Source organism: Pempheris klunzingeri, chromosome 20 (assembly GCF_042242105.1).
Source record: "Pempheris klunzingeri isolate RE-2024b chromosome 20, fPemKlu1.hap1, whole genome shotgun sequence".
In the NCBI taxonomy this organism is placed as follows: Eukaryota; Metazoa; Chordata; class Actinopteri; order Acropomatiformes; family Pempheridae; genus Pempheris; species Pempheris klunzingeri.
This window is the reverse complement of record NC_092031.1, coordinates 10,746,341-10,766,633: the sequence shown is the minus strand read 5'-3', so window position 1 is coordinate 10,766,633 and position 20,293 is coordinate 10,746,341. Positions and strand designations below refer to the sequence as shown.

General features: G+C 40.4%; 1 protein-coding gene across 1 annotated transcript in view; it reads left to right on the top strand.

Annotated features, from left to right (window-relative positions):
- Nucleotides 1-20,293, top strand: part of LOC139219518 (protocadherin-15-like) — a 143,070-nt gene that overhangs the window by 83,584 nt on the left and 39,193 nt on the right. Inside the window, exons 25-26 of the mRNA XM_070851409.1 lie at nucleotides 642-754; nucleotides 19,095-19,204. Coding sequence (XP_070707510.1) covers nucleotides 642-754; nucleotides 19,095-19,204 — 223 coding nt within the window. The remainder of the gene's footprint in view (nucleotides 1-641; nucleotides 755-19,094; nucleotides 19,205-20,293) is intronic.

The window sequence follows — 20,293 nt, the reverse complement described above, 5'->3', positions numbered from 1 at the left end:
CAATCAACCTCTTCAGTGCAGCTGGAATAAAAGCCTGTTGAGCGAGTTAAACTACTATATTTTCCATCAAAGTTAGTAAGTTTCCTGCAGTTAAAGCATTACCTATGCATTTAGCAGGTTGCTGGTTAAAGCTTGAGTTACTATTTGGATATAAAGAGGTGCAATGAAGCATCAGTAACAATTTCATGGGTGAATAAGAGGGAGGATACACAATATTCCAGTGCCTTGATATTAAAGTTTGTCCCTCATTAAGATTCCTTTGGGTCCGGTTAACAGTGGTTACCCCTCAATTAAATGAAGAGAGGCTAAGCAGGAAGAAATAAGCACACCAGTGGGATACACACTCATCCTGTTCTCCAATTCCCATGCAAATAATGTGCTTTTAGAATGCAGCCAACAAAGCTGTAGACATTTATTTTGGTTTATTATCGGCCTGTCATGCATTAGCTGCATCAATTTATTTGGCTGTCTCCACTGTCAACAGACTGTGAAATGGTGGGAACTGATATCAGTGCGATGTTAGCGGGCATAAACAGAGCACAGTATACCCTGTTGCAAGCAAGCATGTGAATATCTGCTGAATATTGTGTCTCTTTCTTTACCTGTATGTATGTGTATGTGTGCGTGTGTTTGATTGACAGCTGGTGGTGGTGGCTTATGATGATGGTGAGCCTGCAAAGGAGAACACAACTCTAGTGGAGATCACAGTCCTTCAGCCTTCTGTCATTCCTGTGTTCACTCAGGAAGAGTACAGGTACACACACACACAAACACACACAGAGTACATGCTATTATAATCCTTAAAATTTCAGCTCTGGTTGATATGGCAACACCTGCTGTTACGAGTGATAACATTAAGAACATCATAGTAATACAAATGCCAGAGGCCTGTTCGAAATGCCACATTCATGCTTCACTGGGGTCAGGAAAGCAGATTGTGCAGCTGCTCTGTCAGAAATGCAACAGAAGTGTGAGGAACTTATGTATGTAAAGATTTGATGTCTTCATTTATGCATTACTGTATCTATTCTTGTAACATCTCAAATATGTTCACTCTTCAGAATGGGCCGGGACACAAATTACATGCATTGTGCACATGAGCTGGTCATTGTCTTCAGAATTTTTAATTACGTGCATGTTTCTTCTGTGAATACTTTGTGCATGTGCATGCCATTTGAAGTCAGCTCACTCCGTTACTCACAATTCAAAACTACTAAATGGAGAGATAACTCGTAGTGATAAGTGATATAAGTAAAATGGAGTTTATGTGATGAAAGCCTTGGAGAAAGAAATAATTATACCTTTACTGCAGAATTGTTAACAACCTTGATCGTGAGAAAGATGCTGATGGTTAACACAATTCATGTTTAATTGCCACATTCAGATTGTATCATAAAATGTGCTTCAGTACATGATTGTACTACTTCCAGATTTGCTATCTATGGACCCATGTAAGTGGTTACATGTGGCTAACTGCTCATGGATTTAAGGGATGAAGTACAGTACAGTGTGGTACATTATGGTGACACAAAGCCTACACCTGCTTTCTGTTAGAGCATCATAGATATGCAGTGTTTTATCTTAGAAAATTAAGTAATAGACTTGTTGTTTGTCTTGTTGATGATGCTTTCTGACCAAAAAACAGATAGAAATGTCCTACTACCGGAACATCTGTCTGTAGAAGCTGTGCAATACCAATATAACACCAATATACCTGAGGGCTGATATCACACGCTCCTCCAGATCGACTCGTGTGCGTGCACACACGCACACACACACACACACACACACACACACAGTTTATACTTGCTGGGGAAAATGAGATGAGCCATTTAGGTGTTGCAAGAGTGGAAAACTTATAGAGAGAGACACACATTCACCTCAATTTCATACAGCCAACCAAAAAAAAAGTGAAATTTTGGATGGTGCCTAGTTGCACCTCCTGACTAAGATGGAGGATTTGTTTTTCATGTGGCATTAATGAGTGTCATTAAAATATGGACAGAGAAGATTTAACATGCAAAGGATAGGTTCTATCATTATTATTAACTTTTCTCTGATGGAGTAAAAAAAAACCTCTTAATATGGTTCACTATAAACTGGCTGACTGAAATGACACTATAGTGCAGTAGATAATTTGGTTTTCTCAGACCAGATGCTACACATACACACACACACACACACACACACACACACGCACGCAATGAAACAGAAGGTGTTAAGTCCAAACTGCACGATTGATGTTTACTTTCCTAATTCAGTTTTGATTACAACTCAAATAGCGTCCTTTAGAGCAAGCAGATTCTAGAGACATATAAAAATAAAATGCATGAACTTTGGCAAGTTTGTTTCAAATCCCATAATTCCATTCAAAGTACAGAAGCAGCACTTTTCCTATATCTGCTGGAAACAGGTTAAAGAAGCAGACACTCACCTGCTCTGCCACACCCACAAACCTACAGAAACCATTATGATTAACTGGCACAGAGCGAATCACCAGTTTTTATTTAGCAGATAAACTAGCCAGAGAAAAGGAAGCCAGTGGATTCTTCTTTGAGGATTCAGCTTTCATTGTTTTCTATCAGTGTGTATCAGGTCATAAGGTCATCAGCCAAGTAACAGAACTGATGTATACTGTCTGCAGAAGTATTAACCCTCCATTGAATTTTTAAATGCTATTTTTTTTTTTTACAACATTGAATCACTGCGTAGGTAATTAGGTATTGATTTAGTGCACCATAATGAGGAAAATCTCTGAAAAGTAATCTCTATCAATTTATCTGAACTGATATGTAAAACACAAAGCAGCACATCGGGGAGTCGCTTCCCATGACCCGCCATCAATGTTTGGTGGACTTGCCAATGCATGTAATTTCCTTTCAGCTCCTCTGCATGCCATTTTCAGAAGTGACCGACCATGCCCCCCAGCAGTGGAAAAGTACATAGAGAGCTGTTTACAAAACAAGAACACATCAAATGCCCGAAGCTAAAAAACATCATAAAGAACTAGTGTCTAATATTGGTTTTTTTTTTTAAATCCAAGACTCAGCAAAAAAAGTGTTTTTCCTCATTCCTTAGGTGCATAAATGTCTCCCTGCCAAAGCTGTGAAACAATAAGTACACTCCACACACTCTTTCAGTCAGTGTGTGTGTGTGTGTTGAAACCCAGCCAGCGCTCACACACCACAAACTCAACCCCATCAATGAATTATACTCTCACCTCATGTGCAGACACACTCTCACTCTCAAGTCATCATTACAACTCTTCCAGCTGATGCTTGTTTTATGAGGTCATGGGGGGTCACATCAGGCGTTCCCATCTGTGATTGGCTGGGTCGAAAGAAGGCGTGACTGAGGTCAGATGTGAAATTAGTCTCTAATCTACAGCTATTATGTCTGTTTCCCCATCATGATCCATCATTCTGTCTGTCTTGTTTCACCTTTCATAAGATATACAGACATTTTTCTTATTTCCTTTTCTGCCTTTTCTCCCCTGTTGTTAATGGGAATATAACTTGCTGTGGCTTTATATTCCCACATTATAGGTAGCTCTTAACTTCCTGTCTCGATACATTTTCACTTTCTGCCATGCTGGTTTTTATCAGCCTGTCTACATGTCCATTTGTCCCCCACAGTGACATTAAAGGCATTGAATTGGTCTCCTTCCACTCGCTTGCTTGTTATGTCGTCTATCAGGACTTTGAGGAAAATTGCACAAGAGGATGCTTTTAAACATGATGTTTCCCCAAATGTTTCGAAATGACTGATTGGAGCGGAAACACTGTCCGACCTTGAGTGAATCAAAAGCAAGCTGTTTGTGGCTAATTGTTTTACTTTTTGTGTGCCATTCTTTCATCCCCTCTTGCAGATTTTCTTTACTTTGTTGCGTTTTACATCCTCCTGTTGCTCTTACATTGTCTACCTTCATTACACGTCAAAGCAACAGTTTTATGTGCAGTGTATATGTCAAGGCACTTGCTGTGATGTCACTTTTTCATTGCTTACATGGCATCTGTCATGCATCATGCGAGAATCTCCCACCTGTGTTGTGCACTGGATGGAGCAAGTTTAGTTATTGGCAATATCATCAATAAGATTTAGCACTTATCAGTGTACTTATCAATATCAGTAAAAATTATTTATTAATTAATAATATCGGGGCACCACCCTGGTATCAGTAACAAACAAACAAACTGGAATACAGTCTCAAAAGGGATATTCACTTCGAAATGTTGATATTTAAATCACTATCTTACATTTATAAAGTGAGTGGAAAGGCATGAATCCGAGCACTGACTATCTTAACCAGCTGTTACCACAACCTATATGCACAGTAATCACAAACAACTACTCTTTAAATGCATAACAGAGTTTATTCAACAAAGAACAATGATTTGTAATCAATCATACTAGTTCAAATAAGCACCTGCTATTCAACAATCTAAAAGTAGCTATTAGTACAAATTGTTAACACTCAAAACAAGATATATATACAAGCATCCAGCATGTGTGTGTGTGTGTGTGTGAAGGAAAAAGGGGGGGGGGGGGGGGGGCGAGGAGGAGGCCGCAGAGTGGTGAAGCAATCACGTAAGTGAATATGTCACTCCAATATTGCGGACGAGCTCGCGAGAGTACAGTGGAGGCTGAGATCCCTTCCCTGAGCACTAGAGGCAGGGCACTACTGAGTGTGTAATAGCTACTGTAATTACCGGCCTTAACACTAGGGGCAGGATGCTGGTGTTATAACGGCGGTAGTTACGAGCTTAAACACTAGGGGCTGACTGCTAAAAATGTAATGGCGACTGTAATTACAAGTCTGAACTCTAGAGTTAGACTGTAATGGCGCCGACCGTGCCTGTAAGAGACGGAATGAATGCGTGTATGTATGTGAATGTAATGTGGGTTAGTAGGAAGAAACACTGCAAATATGGTTTTTAACCGTCACAGGAGCGCAATAACCGTATGTCTATCACTCAGCGGCTCGATCGGCAAACCGATAGCGGCGCTGGTCTTTGACCTGATAGACTCACGTTACTGACTCTCCACGTGTTGGCTATAAACACAACAAAGTCCCTGTGTGGACTTACGCACAAAACAATGCAGGAGACAAAACAACTGCAGCAAACACACAGTTGTAACACGGGACACGGCGGTTCGGCAATTTAGCTTATAAGAAAGGTAGCACACTTAAATCCTATCTGTCTCTGCCCAGACACGAGCCTCTAACTCGCAATCGCTTCGCGAGTGATTAGTGTGTACAAATCCTGCACGCCCGCGGTCCGCGTGTGACAGCGGGAGTTGACTCAGAGGGAGAAGAACGTTCGTGAGGTTGCTCGGCATTTCTCCTCAGGATCCTAATGAGTCCGGTGAAGGACACAAAAACGAAACTGAAACCAAAAAAACAAAAGGGGGCGAAAACAGCCGGTTGCTCGTCCAGCGAGTGTGGGGGGAAAGCTGTTACCTAGCTCCTGTAGTAACTTTACGTTACAGTGAAAAGGCGGTGTGTCTTAGGTGTTCACTGGTTATAAACGTTTAGTGACGTCATGGCTGTACTGGGAGTTCCTTGTGGATTTGGGGAGTTTTCCTCCAATGAGAACTCCTGGTGTTGGATCCTGGTCACGCCCCCTACCTGGGTTTATTGGAGGCAACGCCGACAAGTTTTGGCACTTGTTTATTTTATGGCCCTTTGTTCAGGTCTGTTCCTTTGTTATAGGCTTTTCAGGTACGTGCAGGCCGCTCTTTGTCTGGCCATGCGGCAAAGCACAACACCTGCCTCTCTGACAACTCAGTGTTTGAAATTAAATTAAACAAAAATCTCACTTTTGATGCTGATTTTAATGAAGAAATGAATCTTTATTCGACTTGCCTTTGGTGTTCTCTATTCAAACACCTGAGCACCAAAAGCTCGAAGCTAATTAGCTTGTTTGGGAGTAATTGCGACTTATAGACATGTTTCCCTATCATTACAGATAAAATTTCAAGATGTCAAGGTTAGTCTTTCACGCGGAGAGACTAAAGCCTCCTCTCTATTTTTAGGAAAAGGGTTAGAGGCAAGATAGAGAGGTGTCAGCCAGTCATATAATACGGCATTTATGAATATGTAACATAGCCTCCAGCTAAAGGTGTGTGCGCCCATGTATGTGAGTGTGTACTTTTTAGAATCCATGTGTATTTGTATTTTATTTGCTAATCAACACACAGTTCACATTAAAGCCTGCATGTACACATTTTTATGTTTGTGCACTGAACACTCCTTTCCCTGAGTAGTTGTCTTTTGTACATCTCTTTGGGTGTGTGCGTATGTGCGCCTTGAGTTTTACATTTGTGTGTCTGGTTTTTTTTTAGTGTGTGTTTTTGTTCTTGTAATTCCATGTTGTGTTCACACGTACATTAACGAGTACAGTGTGCCAGCTTTGAATGAATTATCCCAGCTTTATTGAATAAAAGCTAACCATTGTACCAGTGTGGTTTTAAGAGCTCACTAATGCAGCTTAATGATTCTGTATGGTTCAAACAGGCAGGCCAATGGCCACTGACAACTTAGTAATACTGATTCCTGTGTTGAAGAAGAGAGGGACAGTGAAAGGAGGATCTGTTAAAAGTCCTGTTGTTTTTTCAGTCCAGAATTAGTTATTTGCACATGCTCAAACTGTGAAAAGAATTTGTATAAGTGTTACATTATGAAGGGCAAATGAACTTTTTAAACTTTCTAACCCTTGTTTTGAGCCTTCAGTTTTAAAGTTTTTGACGTGTGACCCAAACCAAGATAAGCAAAAGAAGAAAATTGAAGAAAAAAGGATGGATGGATTGGTTTTGTCCAACCAACACCCAATACAGACCCCGACAGAAAGCCGCCCGCCTCCGAGCCCGGTTCTATTCAAGGTTTCTACCCGTTAAAGGGGAGTTTTTCCTGCCACTGTGTCGGGATTCTTGAATTATTCATTTTTAATTCTTGAATCGTTGGGTCTCTCTCTAAATTACCAAAAGAGTTTGGTCTAGACCTGCCCTTTATGGAAAGTGTCTTGAGATGACATTTGCCATAAATTGGTGCTATATAAATAAAGATTGATTGATTGATTGATTTGGTAGGCTAACCTGTTGACAAGATATGTGCAGTAAAAAGTGCCTAGAGTTGAATCTCATACTGAAAACTGAAGTTGTAACAGAAAAACATGGACCCATGAGATGTGAACAGTTCAGGGCTCAACAGAGGAAGGCGGGCAGTCAACCACTAAACTTTAAACCAACCTGGACATTCAATAAGATTTGTTGGTGTAACCCCCACTGACCCACTGAGAGAACTTTTCCTCACTCCAGATTGCCAGACCAAGTAAAAAGTCTTTAAGGGACTCTGAAAACATACTGTAAAGATACTCACAGACAAGGAGTGATATTTACATTAGCTAATCATAATCATACACTATACATTCCAGAAAGAATTCAATCACTTACTATTTGACTTTTAAAATATTGGGAAATGGATTGGGAAGTAATTTGTTTTAAATGGTGTAATCTGAAATGCATTAGTACGCATACGCTTTTAACTCTTTGTGTATTGTATGACTATGACCGTGTTTGTTGGGTCTGATCACAGCAAACTGCAAATGAAACAGCTGAGCTCAAAGTGCTGGTTTGGGTTGTTCATATCTATATTGGGTGAGCAGCGTAGGACTTGTAGTTGCCATTTTTACCCTCAGGGGTTTGTATAAAAAGGTCTGCTATTTCCTACACGGTTCATCGAATGACAATAGCTGAAAGTCAGCACTTTAACCTTTTATAGTCAATGTTAATTTTCAAATCCAATGGGCTGCAGTACAGAGCCAAAACAAAACTGTTCTCATTTCTACAGACTTTACAGAACAAGTCCACACAAGTGGAAATTGCCAATGTATTTTCTACTTATTTAATAATATAAGAAGCTATATCACATACTCAAAAAAAGAATTTTAGCAGGTTGTATTTTTAGAATAATAACATATTTACATTTAGAACATTTTCTTCATGTTTATCAAGATCAAACAAGTTTTGTGTGTTTGGAATGCATGAAAGTTGAGTGAGTTGAGACATAGACACACTTTTTCTCACACACACACACACACACATGCTCGCAGTGCAACAAGACTGAACACCAGCGAAGCATAGCTCTGGCCCTGTGACCTGCTGTTTGTGCCCTTTCACTCCGTAGGTTTCAAATCTAGTAAAACAGCAAACAAGCGGTAGAGAGGAAGTTTGTGAAATGGTTGTAGCAACTATGTGTCGAGAAGAGTTTTTCACCCTCTCTCACTCCTCCTCTCTCTGTCTTGCTCACTGTAGGACCATCCTTGCACCTGCAGAATTAGTATGCAGTCAGTATCACATACACATGAATAGTTATCAGTACCCAGTGGCCATTATCAGCACAAGGTTAAGTGAACAGAAAGAAAATATTGCTTTTTTTAAGGCTTATTAAAATCTACAAACCCCTCTGACCACTTTCCTTGCTTGTATATGCATGCCAAAGCATTTGAGCATGTAAGCGCGTCCTCTTTGTGTATGAGCCTGTGTGTGATCGTGCATCTGTGAATGGAGGCATCCCTCCCACGCTGTCAAAATGCCTCATAGCCTGTTACTTTGTTAATGAATCAAATTAGAGAGTGATGACAGAGTGAAGAGCCAAAACGCCTCTAAACATCAAAGCTTTGCTTTTAATCAAGAAACTGTGCGATCAAAGATGGCAATATGTTGCTTTGTCTTGCGTCATTACAAAGATGGAGATAAAATACAACACTGTGGCAGGAGATTTAGGTAAATCAGGTCGTATCTATCAGCTTCTCCACACTGATACACTGTACACACTCAGGAGGTCAGGTTATCATTGTCAACCAGCTGGACAATTACAAACCCAGAGCTGTCTATTTTCCCACTGAAAGACAACAGTCCAGTGTGCCTGCCATCAACATAGCTGAAATAACAAGAAAACTTAGCCGTTTTAGTCAGTTTTTGTTAGGAGCTATAGACTTACAATAGATGCATGCATAACTGATGCAGTGTTACAGCATAACTGCAAAGACAATGTCACTCAGCTGTGAGATACACTGAGCTGGGCTTAGTATTGATTTGCTTTATAGACCCAATGATCTTAATTTTAAGGAGAGATTTTAGTTGGATGAAACAAATCTGAAATTCTGTGTAGGTTTGAAGTCACGCACATTTAGTTAGACTAGAATCAATCAATTATAATCAATCTAAATGTATTTGTATATCACCTTTCATTTCACGTTAGTGAAATTCAAAGTGATTTACAGATGACTGATAAGCTGATTATAAGACAATACAACTGTGAGCAGTAAACAATGTGAGCAAGGATCTTGCTTTTTTATCGAGTTTCTTTGTTGTTGTCGGGTTTTTTTTCTTGGTTACATTTTTTAACGTGTAATGCTCGAGACAAGTATTCTCCTTTGGATGTAAAATATTTATTCCTCTTCTCACTTCTGCCCCTTTTGTTGCTCCTTTCTTGTCTCTCTGTATTCAGAGAAAAATACAACATGACTCTGATTTCAAAGCACCCGCAACAGAATCTTCTAAGTTGCTAATATTTTTTCTGCATTTTAGATTATGCATTTAAAGCATTGTGGCTTTGCCATGGTTAAGCTGTGGGAAACCTAAGATATATAAAGCTGTCATCAGTCATGAGGAAATTATTATGTAAATGCGGCTGAGTATGGCAAAGACAAGAATGAAAATGATCACAGTGGGGAAACTAACTCTTAATTTCTACTTTTATTTCGCCCTAACCATCTGAGGTAACCCTCCTTTGAATCACATTTGCTGATTGTTACATGTCTTTCCACACATCCTAATACTTATTTAGAGGTGTAGAGAGCAGTATTCTCCTTAGGATTTGGTTTTAGTCCATTTTCAACTCTGCCCCTTTTGTTACTTCCCTCCTGTCTGTTTATAAAGTCAACACCCTGTTTGATCCGCTGTAAACTATCTTCCATCAAATTAAACGTCTCCTCTGCCAAAATGAATAAAGTCCCTGAGGCCCTTAAACATTTTAACTATGAGATAAACGCATCCTCTCCCGATGTACATCAAAACAAGCACGTCCGATCTGTGGCTCTATAAATCCTGTATATGTCTAACCGATTCAGCTGAAGGTTACCTTGATTTGTTGATGCACACAAACAGGCAAGTGCACGTCGAGCGCTCCTGGCAATGTTACGACTGTGACAACAAATGGCAAACAACCATGGTGTTGTTATTTATAAGACTGCTTGCAGCTGGGAGACGAGAGCGGTAAGTGAAAGGGAAAGTGAAAAGAGAGAGCGAAGGACAGATAGAGGAAGATGTTGGGAGAGGATAGTGGGGAGAAGCTATTCGGAGATGTGGAGTGAGTTTCAGACAGAGAAAGTAAAAAGAGAGGAGGGAGTACGGAAAGCCGAGGCGCTGGAATACACCATTTCAAAAACACACTGAAGTTGATCGACAGACAGAACAGCAGACGCACGCACACACACAGATCAACATACAGGCAGAAAAGTCTTTAAAGTGGCAGATGGGCTGACAGGCTGACAGATTGAAGTAGATTGAAGCAAACAAGCAGACAAGCAGGTAAAGACTGGAATAGTGAAGCACTGAGACGCAGATGGACGAGAAGATACACAGACATACAGACTGACACTGTGAACATCCAGATAGCTTTATAGATAGATGCTGATACTGTAGTCAGTAGTCAGTCAGGTGGACAGACATCTATTCACATACTGTAAATATGATATATATAATATGTTTTTCATCTTTAACCTGCCTGCTCTCTTTTCTTGCCATCTGCTGCCTGCTGCTGACGAGCTAGAAAGCATGATATCATAGACAAGCTCATTTCAGCCAAGTCATGCAAAAAGCAGAAAAAATACATGTCGCTTTTCAGTAACAGCTCAAGAATTCCAACCAATTTGAATAAAAATATCATCTTCAGCATAGCTAGCTATAGGAATCACATGAGGAACGATATTGTGCATGACGCAGCAGATGGACAGCTATCTCACTTTCAGCTCAGGACTGCAGCGTCTTTCTGCTTGTCTATGAAAAATAACAAACCTCTTATATCAGTGTCTCTAGGTCTTTAAAAGCAGGTGCCACGCAACTGTTTCTGCAGGTTTGCGTGACCCTTGAAATGACCTTGATCTCTGGTTACCGACATACAGCCGCAGTTTAGTGTGGATATAAACACATGGAGAACAATTATGATTCACTTCAGCCAGCACCGAGCAGAGCCTGAATATAGCCATTATTTCCCAGATCCTCCCACAAGGTGTACTGATTTTGTCCCATTTGAGTGCACAGGATATTGTATTACTGCTGTCCACTGGGAACGTGCAGCCACAGTTACTCATTCATTAATTTTTGTCATGTCTGCAAGAACTTCAACTGTAATTTATCACAGACTTTTACTACTTTTCAGTTCAAGTCATTTAATGTTGGTCGACCTCCCCAGCATGAATACATCTGAGCCGAATAACATGTGATGACTTTTTTTTTAAAGCAGGATGTATGCATGCACTGTCCCACAAGCCTAATGACCAAAACTGAATCATTTTCATACTCCCAGAGACAAAGGAAGAAAAAAAGCTGGCAGCTCTTAAATTAGTCATTTTGTCAAGTCTTGTCAGTTCTTGCTTAGTTGTTGTTGCCTGAAAGCGTTGACATGCCCTTCAGTGTCTGATACTGACGTACAGAGCATCCTTCACTCCAAACGGTTTTCATTCCCAGGTCGACAAAAACTGACACCTTGTCCCCTGACCTTGCCACAGGCGTACCAGACCTTCATTGTGACAATAATAAAAATGTGCTTAACATCATGAGATGGCGGCATTTTGGTTAGGTTTCATGCAAGACTCGGTTAGGTTTAGAAAAAATTTCAGTTCAGTTTCACTTTTGGTCTCACACAGGAAAGATAGATTGCCTAGGCTGTCGGTATCACTCGCCAAAGGGGGCTACAAAGCGGCAGCATTTGATGACCTGAGAATGAGAACGGTTTGGGGCAACAGAGCTGACTTTTGTTAAGCTGCAGATTAAAGGCTGGAGACAACAAAGTTTAAAGCAAGTTTACCTCCACACACAGTTTAGTTCTATTCATAACACTACAACGCCAGCATTGTTTTCTTATTCTTAAGTGGATGTTCATTGTTCATTTGTAGATGTGGTTGCAACTTTCATGGAAAACAAAATGGGGACAAAAGATCATGAATAGAGAGGAAGATTGATGGGGTGGTTTCAAGAGAGAGAGAGAGGGGGGAATCACAATAGAATTGGCTTTGATTAATGATGATAACAAGCAAAATCATTACCACCTCCTAAAGTCTCTTCACTCTCCATCTCTCTCACTCACACACACACACAAAGATGTGAAATTATAGTCACACTTGGACTAAACAAATGATTCCTTGAAACTACTTAAAATGCAAACTGACAAACAGCGGCAGACAAAGGTGGATAGAGATGCACTGTTTAATTCACTGCAGTCTCTTTTGTATCACGAGTGTCACATGTGTAGATGAAAGAAGATGAAATATACCAGGTACACAAAAACTCCCCATGTGTATACTGCATTTACAGTAGTAACAAAGACAGCTGTAGCTGTTAAACTCTCTGCCCTAGACTGTTCTCTGGGGTTCCACAGGGGACTGAGAAAGCACAGTGTGAGATAAAGAACAACAAAACAAAACGTGTGACTTTGACCCAGCAGCCCACTATTCATATTCTGTGTAGCAGCAACGCTTAACATTGCTTTCTTATACCGTAACTTCAGTCTTAACCAAACCTGTCAAATCGCACAGCATTCGTTTTTGTTGGTTTTGAAAGATGACCTGTTTTATGCCTTTAGTGTGGAAGGGATGTTGGACTGATCTTACAAATTAATATGAGCAGCAGCAGATACAATTAGTAAAACATGATAGACTGAAAGCCTTTAGGTCTGATCTTGCACTTAAAGGAGAATTTTTTGCACATTTTGTTTTGCATGCAAACCTTTACATTTTTATTACAATTATGCTATAACTATGAGTCCCCCCCCCCCCCTTTTTTTTTTATACCTACAGCATGTAAAGTTTCAGCAAAATAATTAGGATGTCATGTGTTTCCTCCCACACCTGGTTTGATGCACAACACTATGTTGACAGATGTGAAAACAAATCATTACTGCTGGTTGTAGCTGAAGGATGTAAGCAAAAAATGTAGTGAAATTAAAGCTAGGGTGTTTGTTATTCATTGGGGTGGTACATAACAGTTTCATATATAATTTTACTGGAAATATCTGCAGAGGTAACTGTGAGCTTGCGTGCTGTCACTGTAAGAAGATGAAAAGATTGTATCAATCTATGGAAACTTGCACAGACATACAGATATGCTGGACAAATGATTTTTAGCACAAGTAACGTTAAATGAATGACAGCTTACACATAAACGTACACACTCAGCTTGTCGAGGTCTTTTTTTCCCCCCTGATTCAGTCTTTTAACTCAAACACACAAATGCACACACGAGTTGTCTACATTTTCTCTCACTGTTTCATTCACTTTCCTTCTTTGTTACCCCAGTTTCATGTGTCTTCATCTCTTTATCACCTTCCCTCTCATTGTCTTCTTTTGTCAGCAGCCTTTGTATATATTGCTGGTCCTGCGTTCTCTCCCTGCTCTCTCTCGCGTATGTTTAATGTATTAGTACTTCAACAGTGCTCCACTCAAGTTCCGACTGCTGGAGAGAGACACTAAGCCATTTGACTGTCAGTTGACAATTACAACGAGACTGGTAAAGCAAAAGGTGAGAAGCGAGCCATGAGAAGAGAAAATAACACTTGCCGACAGAACACGGGGAAAAAGAGGGAATCAGTTTGGGAGATACAGAGAGAGGTGTAAAGACCAGAGAGGGTGACTGACAGAAAGAAGGAGTGCCAAAAATGGAGAGGCTGTGTGTGTGTGTGTGTGTGTGTGTGTTAACCAGTATAGCAGAATGGAGAGAGAGATGTGGGATTAGAGAGACGGAGAGTGCCAGAGGGTAGGGAAAATGAATTTTGATTATTCAGACAGTGCTGAGCAGAAATAAAAAATACATTAGTTACATGCCCTGGCAACTGTGATAAAATCAACAATATTGGCTCACAACTACAACATTTTAACTACAGCCCTACTGCGCTAATGCTGTGTTCTCAACAAACCAAAAGCAACTGATTGAAAAACATGATTTTAAAGAGTTGCAACACCTGCCTTATCAGAAAACTGTTTGGATTTCAACCAGCATTCTCTACAAGCTCCTAAAGTTGCAGGGACGTGCGAACTGAAAATTGTAGCCATACTCTTCTGAAAAATGGCCACAGCGGGAGAAGAAGTAACTTACAGAACTCCTGCCAGTCTGCAAAAAAGTGTTACTTCAGGCAGTTAAGACTCCTTGCTCAAGTCTCCTAATGAAAATCCCACTGTCAATTAGCAACCCTCTGCAAGGGGAGAGAAGGAAGGAGCAGGAAGGTGCAGTGAAAGATGGAGCGATGGTGTGAACGAGCAGCAGGCTGTCGTTTCACTGTTCATGTAGCGGTCATTGCTGTTAGCTGAGGCAGCTAACTAGCTGTCATGATGTGCCGCTCGAAAATATTCCAACTCCAAGCAAAGTGGTCACATTTTATATCACTTTCTATACTGGGCTTGAAAGCTCCTGCATAGATGACATTGAAGCAGTGGAGAAGAAAGAGGAGAATCAGATGGCTCACGCACAAATGAGTCAAGTTAGAAAAACTGACCAAAGGAAGTCCATATAAAGAGCTACAGTAACAACACTGAAGGATACCTCCTTAAAGACAGCTATGACAAGCTCGGAGAATCATATGTAAACATCTTTTTGAGGAGTTCAGTTCAGCTGGAGGAGCTGAATAATTACCTGGACAATGATCCAACTTGTTGGTCTTTTATGTATTATTGTCTATTTTGTTAAGTTGTCTTCCTTCAGTTCCTCTGTCTGATTTCTGAATCTATTTTAAACTGCAACGATCATGTTTTAATATTATAGTAATTTCTTTTACATATTTTGGCTGTTTAGTCTGGACAGAGACAACTTTGTGTCTTGCTTTCTGTTGCAAGTAAATTGCACAAATCTGTCAACCGTCAATGGAAAAACCCAATCAGGGATTCATGACAAGTAGATCAAGTCGTAAAGTGAGAAGATAGAAGTTGTTTGGTTGCCGTTCGGTTGCCGTTCGGTTCGGTTGTTTGACCTATTTGAGTGTGTTTTGCTGTCTTACAGGCATGGCCTCCCACGCCAAGTACAGTATGCCATGCAGTCGATTAGACATGACTGTCATGTGAGGAAAGTAAGAGGCAATGCTAGAGCCCAACAGATCCAAAGCACTGCTCTCCACAGAGGATATGTTGTTGGATGTCGACAATCAGACGCAGAAAAAGAAAGACATGAGAAGAAGTGACAAAACCAGAATTGCACTAGAGAAAGAGAGAAATGAAAGGCAGGCATGTTGGGGGAAGTGGTGGGACAAAAGAATAATGATGAGGGGTAGATGATGAATGATGCATATCTAGAAGAGACAGGCTAAAATGCGAAAGAACATAATGAGTGAGACAAACGAATGACAGTAGCTATGAGAGAGAGAGACCCACAATGAGGAGGGTGTCATTTTAAACATCTGTCACTATCCTCATAAGTCTGTCTATCCCTTCACACTGCTTAAACACTGAATAGTGTCTCTGCTCTGTTAAGGTTTATGTCCTTTTAGTCTGAAATTGTGCTTCTGGTGTGTGTGTGTGTGTGTGTGTGTGCTTGTGTGCCACCCAATACTTTGTTCAGACAAAAATCTGTTCACACTGTTTCAAAAATTTTCTCGCCACAAGGTCAATCTTTTTAGGAGTAAGACCACAAAGATGGTTTTAGGGTTGGTATTAAAATTATGAAGAAAATTTCAATTAGAGTAAGCCTGCAGGGGATTAATGAAAGTCAGTACAATGTCCTCACAAGTATTGTAGTGCAAGTTAGTGTGTTATCTGTGTGTGTTTCAGTTGTTATCAGTATCAGCCCAGCTTGCTGTAGTCAGGACAGCAATGATTAGAGAGCACAGGAGGAGGGGCACGGGCTTGCTAATGAAGTGTGTGTGTGTGTGTGTGTGTGTGTGTGTGTGTTTATATCTGTATATTGCCATGTGTTACACACGTGCATGGAGGGCTTGTGTGCATCTTTATACTTGTGAACGTGCTCTGACCCATCCACAAGTAGTCGTGTGCATCGGTATGATTGTATTGTATGTGTGCACGTAGTCCAGTGTATCAGCTTACGTGTGTGTGCGTGTGTGTGTGTGTGTGTGTGTGTGGGCATCCTCTCCATTGTGCTCCCTCACCCCTGTCAAATAGCCATTGTGGAGAGGGAGGGATGGAGGAATGGATAGCAATTGTACCTGAGGTCTGCTGGGATGTTGGCTAGAGGCAGCAGCCGGAGGGAACGAGGGGGAGGATGGAGAGGAGGGAAGGGTGAAGGGAAAGATGGAGGAACGAGGAGATATAAATAGAGATAAAGTAACTTCATGTTTTTAAGTTATTGCACTACTACAAAACAAGCCCGTATTTATTGATGGACCACATTTGTGCAGCTGCTGCAGCATCTAAACCACATAATACCTCACCGTCTCATTTTCACCTCCAACTGCACAATGTGAATGACCATAGAGACACAGTCATGTACATGTTTGCCGAGTTCATAAAGCTTCTCCTCTTGAATCCTATTACAGTGCCATTCAGTATAATTTGAAAAGTGCATGGATGTGAGCAGGAACATTTTCTTTCTTTTATTACTGAATATCAGTGAATGTTTTTTTCTTTTTATTCAACATTGGGAACATTCTTTATCCACAGACTTGTATGTGATACAAGTTTGGCACTTTGCTGATTACAAAAGAAATTCAACATTTCAGAAGCATTCTGCTGGCTTAGGGTTTTAAGATGCTGACCATGAAAATGGAACATGCCAGGTTTGGCCAGGGACCATTGTTAACCCTTCATCTCTTCCATCATTTCTTTGCAGCCCCGTACTATATACTATCTATAGTTACGGTAGAAATTACCACAAATGCATCAAAAAAAGAAAAAGATTGCTAAGTAAATGGAAGACTTTTAACTTTTCACAATTGGAAAAAACACTTGAAACAATGAAAGTAATGATGGCTATTTAGCTTTCAGGGTCTTGTGCGTGCTGGCTTATGCATCATTAATGCTATTAGTAACACCAAAATATTTGCTATGAATAAAACCAATTCCTTTTTTCTGATTATATACGAATATGAAGGATTTACTTCAACTGTTCCATCCCTGAAGAGAAAAACTATTTTTCTTTCCCGTTTAAATCTATACTCACTCGACATATTTTCTTACAAATTGTCTTGGAGGAGGGTTTGAGTCAAGCAGGTGGTTAGAGAAGCAATGAGTGGACTGGAAGTTACCATCTACACAAACACACTCACTACAATCTCTCTCTCTCTCTCTCTCTCTCTCTGTCTGTCTCATTCGCTCCCCAACAGGCCCATTTATCACGTTGTGATTACTTGATAGCTTAGCCAGTTGGTAGCCCATGTTATAATGTTTAGCCAGCTGTGACGGCTGGCCTAATGACTGGACTGGGTTTATTTAATGGAGAAAAATCTGCTGGAAATTTGAGCGTTGCCAGATTCTAAGAAAATCTGTCAGGGCAGTAAGCAAGGAAAACTGGCCACCACTTGCAATGAGAGGCAGGTGGACAAAAACAAGATCATGCCAGGGTTCTCTTTCAAAGCTGTTGATGGTTTAATTTCACTGCCCAGCTCGGGCCACTAATAGGGCCTGTCAGACACCCTGTTCCAAATGTTTTGGATCAGCCCCAGTGTTTTTTCTAAACATAATGTACATCATCTTAAAGGACCAGGCAGGGGAATTTGTAATTTGTAAGTTTATATTACTATTAAGGGTTGAAACAATTAGTTGACTAATACGCTAGTTGATCAACAGAAAATAGATTAACCAACTATTTGTGTATTTTTTCCATGGAGCACAATTCTTCTAAAATTATTTTTTTCTAAAATTACTTTTCTCTATTCCAAACCACAGTAAACTGAATATCGTCTCCTTGGGCTCAGGGAAATTGTAATGGGCTATTCGTCACTATTTTCGGGCATTGGAAGATTGACAGATTCATTAGTTGCAGCCCCTTTTACGACCAGACATTCTCCAAAGCAGACCCTATATTTATGACATGATTTCATAGCCTGCCAGTGGGCAAAATTGTTTTTGATAGGAAGTCGAAAGAAGGTCCCACCCATCACACCATCTATTGAATGGGGACCCTTGATTGGTTAGGGTTAAGCATGGGGAACCGTTATTAACCAATCACAGTTAAGGCATAAGGGTCACATGGAAAGGGTTAGTATAAGATATCAGGTTCAGGCCAATCAGAAGCAGACTAGAGGCAGGACTTGTCTTTGTTATCCTTGGGAAAAAAAATTACTGCCAGCACACTTAATATATATAGAAAAGAGTGAACTACTTTTTTATTACTTTATTCTTTCCAACTTCCATTATCAGCGTGTGGTATTTGTGAAAAACAGCTTTGAATGGCTTTGACCATTTTGACAGTTTGGATGTCAAACTGACCTTCAGCATCCTACAACACACTGTTGGCCTGACAACCGCAAGACATTGATGATTTATGTTGTGGAAAATATGAATGCAGAAGACTGCAAAACTAAATGTTGTGACAAAAGTTGAAGTCACTTTGTTCATTGCCTATTTTAAAAGGTTGCTGTTCAGCAGCCAACTCTCACTTTGTCTCTACACACAGTTCCCCCCACCTTCCCACCCGTTTGCAACATCCTTTAAGTAGCTCTGTAAGTGTGCTTACACTTACTTTATCTTTTGGGGTGAAGTCAAGGTACAGAAAACTGTCAGCAGTGAAGGAATAAAAAAGTTGGATGTGTTTGACAGATACAGCTCTCAGTTGCATTTGACTTGCCAAATTGCAGTCAACCCTTGAGCCCACAGTCTACATATACATATTTAATTTTCTTATCAGTTGATATTGATTGACTGATCCATTCCCAGGTTTCCACCAGTGAGCGAGGAGGCTGATGTTGGAACCCCGGTGGGAGCCATCATGGCAGCTGCTGTCAATCAAACCATAGTTTACTCCATCATTGAAGGCAACGAGGGAGGTGAGCATACTCTTTTTATATGCAGAGTAGTGCCTGTTGTGGCTTCTAGTTGTGGAGTAAGCTGGCTTCACAGCCCGGGTGTGACTGTCCATAAAGTAACTGGTTCACGTAAATCATTTAAGTTATATATGGGGGTTTATTAGGTTATTTACCAGTATACAGTGCGTGTATGTCCACCAAAACCTTTCTCGAATTACAAAAATCGCTTCCTATCACTTCCCATTTACACCTCTTGCCTCAGGTGTAAATGCAACCAACAACCTAGTGAGATTCTCAAAAGGTGTAAATGGATCCATTTGTCTAAGACTCGTGTGTAAAATTTGCTCACTCTTGGTTTACACTTGGGACAGTAGAAATGATCACGAACAGAGTCTGTCCTCTTTGATTGCGGCCCATCTTTCTCGCTGTTTCATTAAAGTGACTGGAAGAAGGCATCTTCAGCAATTTTGGCACGTGGTAAAATAAAAGCCATAATCTGCTGTTGTAACATTTATCTGATCCCCCGATCAGTGACCTGGAACTGATCTGTGCAAGCCTGAAAGCCTGTGAAGATGAGTAAAAGTTTTAGTCCATCTACACGAGTCATGCATGTGTTTGCACTGTTTAAGTTTATGGCTAGCTGTCATGGAACTGTTGTTATGCCTAAACAGCTCTACAAGTTATTCTCAGTGTTTTTTAGCCATAATCAAACAGCCTTTAGGTGCATTACCTAGAGTCTACCTTGGCTTGCATTCAGCCTGGGAAAACAACATCGGATCTCAGATTCATATGGGATGTGGCTAAGAGTAAACAAAAGACTATTAAACTGCATGTGGATTGTATCGGGGTATAAAACACTCAAAGTGACAAGTGTGAATGAAGCCTTGGAGTAAGAGGATTCAGGTTAGGTTGCTTGTTTTCCCTGTTATTTGCTAAAGCTTCTTATTTAAACAAACACACAAAATACCTGCATCTGTGAACAACTACCTCCTTTGCACTCAGTAAAACTATAGACCATAAAACTGTCCACTCTCTAGTGCTGCTTTGTACAAGTACAATAAAGAAATGCTCTATTCCTCTGTGTCCCTTTTTGACCTTTCTCTCATATAG